The 6000-nt window shown below is 50.2% G+C and overlaps 1 protein-coding gene across 9 annotated transcripts in view; it reads right to left on the reverse strand.

The window, feature by feature from the left end:
- Positions 1 to 3044, reverse strand: part of TRAF3IP1 (TRAF3 interacting protein 1) — a 63278-nt gene extending 60234 nt beyond the window's left edge. For 7 of the 9 annotated variants that reach the window (XM_051998746.1, XM_051998751.1, XM_051998750.1 and 4 more), the window contains exon 1: positions 2813 to 3044. In XM_051998746.1, coding sequence (XP_051854706.1) covers positions 2813 to 2935 — 123 coding nt within the window. In that variant the 5' untranslated portion in view covers positions 2936 to 3044. The remainder of the gene's footprint in view (positions 1 to 2812) is intronic. The other 2 variants (XM_051998753.1, XM_051998752.1) reach the window with 1 other exon arrangement.
- Between the last annotated feature and the right edge of the window lie 2956 nt (positions 3045 to 6000).

Genomic DNA, 6000 nt, shown 5'->3' on the forward strand with positions numbered 1-6000 from the left:
GGATTTTGAATTGATTGAATGAACAAAACAAGCATCAATTAATGAGTAGTTCCCTGTCAACTTAGGGGGAGATTTCTGGTGGAGAATCTGGAGTATTCACCATTTTGATCATGATTTTTTAAAAATGAAGATGAAGAAATAGAGAGCATGTTTACAAAATGTGGAAATAACATGAAATTGAGGAGCAAGTGTCAGGAATTTCTAAATTTCTATTAGAATCAAACTTGCATTGTTTAAATGTTTAATTACTGTGCCCAATAAGGCAATTACTCAGCCCAGTCTTTGTGGAAATACTTAAGTGCATCTCATCCCATGCCCTGAATAAAGCACAACTTGTTCATCTTCCCAGGGCTAGCTCTTTCCTGAGGGATGATATGTTCACACACAGAATTCTATTTTCTTTCAAGCAAACAATCCTGTCTGCAGACTGGCTACTCCACTGTGGTCAAACATCTGTGATGGAAGCACCTGGGCAGTAACTCTGGAGAAGCAGACATCTCATTTCCTCTGATCTACTCCAAGGACTCTAGCTGCACTTAAATAGGATGTACGATCCATTTCTCCCTCTTTGGTTGGGTTTTGACAAGCGTACAGAAAGAGCTTGCAGCCCTGGCCAGTAGGAGAATACACGAGATATTCACTTAAAAAAGGTGTGAATCTGGTAGCAAAGGTAGCCCTGGTTCCCGAGCAGGGGGAAGGGATCTCTCGTGCCCCTCGGCCACTGCCCGACAAGCAGAGGAGTCAGGAGACATGGCAGCCTCCCATGGCAACACAGACAAACCAAAGGGGCTGATCTAGCCCAGCCCAGCAGCTCACATTCCCTTCATGAATGAGACTAGAAAGACTAAAAATCAGCATCCCAACAATGGCCCCTTAGGTGGGAAAGGAGTCTTTCCCAAGAGAAGGACCCCAGAGTACCCCAAAAGCTCCAGTCCTTGCCACACTGGGGAAGTGGAAGGGCTCAGGCCTAGGGCAAAGCAACAAGACATGAAAAAGGGTCCTCAAGCTGTCTCGTGGGCTCAGGATCCCAGCAGGAACCCCAGCCTGGCCCCTCCTCCCCTGCTGCCTCCAGCACCTCACCTCCTCCTCCTCCTCCCTCCAGCATCCTTCTCCTTCATCCCTTTTTCTCCTGCTTCCGACAGCCTTCTCCTTCATTCCTTTTCCTCCTTCTCCTGCCTTCATCTCTTCCTCCCTCCAGAATCCTCCTCCTTCATCTCTTTCTCTCTCCAGCATCCTTCTCCTTCATCTCTCCTCCTCCTGCCTCCAGAATCCTTCTCCATCTCTTCCTCCCCCAGCATCCTTCTTCATCTCTTCCTTCCTCCAGTATCCTTCTCCTCCTCCTCCCTCTAGCATCCTTCTCCTTCATCTCTCTTCCTCCTCCCTCCAGCATCCTTCTCCTTCATCCCTTCTCCTTCTGCCTCCAACATCCTTCTCCTTTATCTCTTCCTCCTTCCAGCATCCTTCTCCTCCTCCTCCCTCTAGCATCCTTCTCCATCTCTCTTCCTCCTGCCTCCAGCATCCTTCTCCATCTCTCTTCCTCCTCCCTCTAGCATCCTTCTCCTTCATTTCTCTTCCTCCTCCCTCCAGCACCCTTCTCCTTCATCCTTTCTCCTCCTGCCTCCAACATCCTTCTCCTTTATCTCTTCCTCCCTCCAGCATCCTTCTCCATCTCTCTTCCTCCTGCCTCCAGCATCCTTCTCCTTCATCCCTTCTCCTCCTGCCTCCAGCATCCTTCTCCTTCATCCCTTCTCCTCCTGCCTCCAACATCCTTCTCCTTTATCTCTTCCTCCTTCCAGCATCCTTCTCCTCCTCCTCCCTCTAGCATCCTTCTCCATCTCTCTTCCTCCTGCCTCCAGCATTCTTCTCCTTCATCCCTTTCCCTCCTCCTCCCTCCATAACCTTTCTACTTCATCTTCTCCTCCTCCTCCTCCCTCCAGCATCCTTCTCCTTCATCTCTCTTCCTCCTCCCTCCAGCATCCTTCTCCTTCATCTCTCTTCCTCCTCCCTCCAGCATCCTTCTCCATCTCTCTTCCTCCTGCCTCCAGCATCCTTCTCCTTCATCCCTTCTCCATTTCCTCCTCCTCCTCCTGCCTTCAGCATTCTTCTCCTTCATCCCTTCTCCATTTCCTCCTCCTTCTCCTCCTCCTAACTCCAGCATCCTTCTTCAGCCCTCCTGCCCCCACCCCCGACCATGCATTTGCCCTGGAGCCTCACTCCAGTTCCAAATCGCTGAGTCTCAATTTCCCCAACCATAAAAGGGCCCCGGGGCCCTCCCAGAACTAACCCGGGGCTTCGACCTCAGCTCCGAAACTGTTGCTCCTCAGTGGCCCCTTACCTCCCGGCCTCAGACCCGGCCCCGGGCCCTCCCTCCCTTTCCTTCCCTGTCCCTAGCCTGGGCCACAGGAGGAGTTCGTACCCGCTGGCTCCCCTGGCCGCGGCGGGAGGTGAGCCGCCAGTCCCCGGAGGCTGCCGGGCCACTTGGGGAGGTTGACAGCAGAATGGATACGAGGCTCGGAGTCAGCCCGGCCCCTGACACACACAGCCGGCATTCATGAAACGCTATTAGGTGCCCGACCCCCCGTGCTCGGCGACCGGGGATGCCTTCCCCAGCTGAGGGTGACATCGACGATCTGCACAGGTGAAGGGAGTTTCCCGACCCGGGAAGGCCCGCCGTGCTGCCCCTCCCGCCCGCAGGCTTTCCCTTCCCTCTCCACCGGAGCTCCCCGAGGGCAGGCGCTCCTCTGACCAAACGCCGAAGACCCCCTTCTCCACTCCCCCGGGCCTCCCCTGCCCTCCCGGCCTGGGCCCGCACCTCTGTGATGATGTCGTGCAAGTAGCGGAACGGGGGTTTACTCAGTAGCTTCTCCGTCAGCGGCGGCTTCTTGATCACCTTCCCCAGGGCGTCCTGCGTGCGCTTCACCACCGAGGAGTTCATGGCGGCCCCAGCGCCTACCTGGCCACCTCAGGCCGCCGCCTGGCCCCGCAGCTCCCGCCGCCACTGCCGCCGCCGTCTCCTCTTAGCTAGCCGGCCCATCCCACAATACCCCGCGCTCTGCAACGGCGCCTGCGCGGACTCACGGCGTTCTGTCGCCAAGCGCGCGCCGCCTTAGCAACGGGCAACAAGCCGCCGCCGCTGGCGTCACGTCCCCGCCCCATCACTGTCCAATCCGGCTAGATGTCTCGGATGTCCCCGCCCCCCAGAGGCCTCCCTCGGCCCAGTAGCCTGCCTCAGCCGCCCGCTACCTGGCCCCGCCCCCAGCCTTGCTTTAGTCCCCGCCCCTTGGTAACAACCCCCTCCACCTACCGCCTTCCCTGGCTCAACCACCGGGGCTCTAGCCCTGCGCACTTCTGATTGCATGCCCCGCCCTACTCAAAATGCAGTGACCAACATCCCCAGCCCAGAACACCAGAACCCTAGCCCCGCCCATTCCCCGTTAGTCTCGCCCCTCTCCATTCCCAGCCTCCTGGACCCGCCTCTTTCTCCGCCCACCACAGTCTGGTTCCTGGCCCCGCCCTCAAGGCAGTCTGCAAGAGGGGGGCTGGAGAGCAAGGAGAGAAGGGGGCGGGGCTTCTTCGTGCTCTACGTTCCTCCCCCTTCTTTCCTACCCTCACGCTGGATTCCTCCCTTCTCCCTCTGTCCTATTCCTGATCCTTTGCCCTTCTTAGTACTCTCTACCTCTTCCCTCTCTCCATCCTAGCTCCCTTCCTCTGCTCTGCTCCCTTTTTCTGGTCTCTCTCCCTTTCCCTCCCCTACCTGCTGCACCCCCTGCTCTCCCTCCCTCTTCCCCTCGCCTCCTTCCCAGCCCCCACCCAGGCTACAGAATGCGGGTGGGGGGTGCGGGGGTGGGGAATGTTCCCTCTCTAATGGTTTCACCCGTGTGATCCTGCATAAGTCACTTTACTTTTCTAGGACTCAGATTCCTTTTCTACAAAATCAGAGAACTGGACAAGACAGCCCCCGAGATCCCTTCTTTCTGGCATTTTCGTCGTCATTTTTCCCCCATCTCCCTCATCCTTCTGTCTTCCTCCCCTCGCTCTTTCCTTTCTCTCTTCCCTTTCTTTTCTTCTCCCCACTCCTTTCCTCTCCTTTCCTCTCTTTCTCTCCTTTCTTCTCCCCTCCTTTCCTCTTCTCTTCTTTTCCTCTCTTTTCTTCTCCCCATTCCTTCCCTCTCTTTTCTTCTCTTTTCCTTTTTTCCTCCCTTTTCTTTTTCTTACTCCTTCCCTCTCTTTTCTTCTCTTTTTCTTTTTTCCTCCCTTTTCTTTTTCTTACTCCTTCCCTCTCTTTTTTCTCTTTTCTGCCATTTCCTTCTCCCCACTCTTTCCCTCTTTTCCTCTTTTCCTCTTCTTCTCCCCACTCCTTCCCTCTTTTCCTCTTTTCCTCTTCTTCTCCCCACTCCTTCCCTCTTTTCCTCTTTTCCTCTTCTTCTCCCCACTCCTTCCCTCTTTTCTTCTCTTTTCCTCTCTTTTCTTCTCCTTACTCCTTCCCTCTCACTTCTCGCCTAAGCCCAAGATTCTACTGCTCCCTCACTCTGCCTATTTGACATCCATGGTCCAGAACTATCCCACCACACTTTAAAGTAAATATGAAATTCTACACCTGACACACCCATCACATTTCTTGCTCTGTATAAAAAGGGCCAAATCCAAGTGGTATCAAAGAGAAAGAAGAATTATGGGTTCAAAGGCACAGCAGAAGCGTTTGGCAGAATAAAGGTTTTGAATCTACAGTAGTAAATAGCCTCCAAAAAGGGAATGAAAATAAGGGAGAGAGAATGTGAATAAACAGAAATGAAGGACAGAGTATAAGAAGAGAAGCCCAGTCCACAGTGGGGCAGCCAGGCAGAGCAGTGGGTAGAGCTCGGGCATTAAACTCAGGAGAACATTATCCAGCCCCGGAATCTTACTAGCTTATGACTCTAGGCAAGTCACTTAGCCCAAATTGCATCCAAAAAAGAAAAGAAAATATCATCTCCACACATGAAAAATATTGATCTCAAAAATTAAATCAGTCTCCCAGAAGAACACAATGGAGAAAGCCAAACTGTAAACAAATAGAAAATAAGCACAAAATAGATTTTTAAAATAGATTAAAAATGGATAAACTGGAAGGCAAGAAAGTTATAGAAATTAAACTATGAGCTGGTTCTTTGGGCATAGGAATAAAATTGATAAATCTTTAGCAATCTGATTAAAAAGAAGAAGGAAGATAAATCAAGCCATTCAAATAATAAACTATATTCTTAAGAAAATCCGATGAAATAAAAGGAATATAGGGGTCTATTTGGTAAAGTCATACGCTAACAAAACTGAAACCAAGAGCAAATTAGAGAATTTGCTTTCGCTTTGAGAATATAAAATATTCCACCTAACAGATCAAACAGACAGATGAAAGAACCCGATCTCCAAAAAGGAAATAGATCAAGTTGTTCTTGGAGTAGCTAAATGGCAGAGCGAACAGAGCCCACTCAGGAGGACCCGAGCTCAATTCCAGCATCCAGAGACCTTTTGTAATGCCTTAAAAAGTAAAGTTATATGCAATATGGATGCACTAGAACTTTTCTCAATAAATACTGGAGTTACACAAGAAAAACTATTGACTTCATAATTGTTTGATATAATTCTGGAAATGCTAGCAATAACAATAAGACGAAAGAAAGAAGTCCAAGGTATAAAGATAAGTAAAGACAGTCACTATTTCCTGAAGAAACCCTGTTTTATTTTTTTTTTTTAAATCCTAGGAAATTAGCAGAGATACTAAATCAAAAAAAAAAATAGCAGCAGTAATTTTGCAGGCCATAAAATAAACCCTCAAAAATCAACAGCATTTCTATATAATCGCAAAAAGAGAAAGGGAAATCTTCCAAATTACAAAATGTCTAAAGCAATTGAGGATCAACCTACCCAAGCATACAAAATTCTTGTATGGATTCTTAAAAAAAAAAAAAGGCACAACTTAAATATCTACAGGAAAATTCAGTGCTCCTGACTAGACCACACAAT

The sequence above is a fragment of the Antechinus flavipes genome, chromosome 4, assembly GCF_016432865.1.
Source record: "Antechinus flavipes isolate AdamAnt ecotype Samford, QLD, Australia chromosome 4, AdamAnt_v2, whole genome shotgun sequence".
Lineage (NCBI taxonomy): Eukaryota > Metazoa > Chordata > Mammalia > Dasyuromorphia > Dasyuridae > Antechinus > Antechinus flavipes.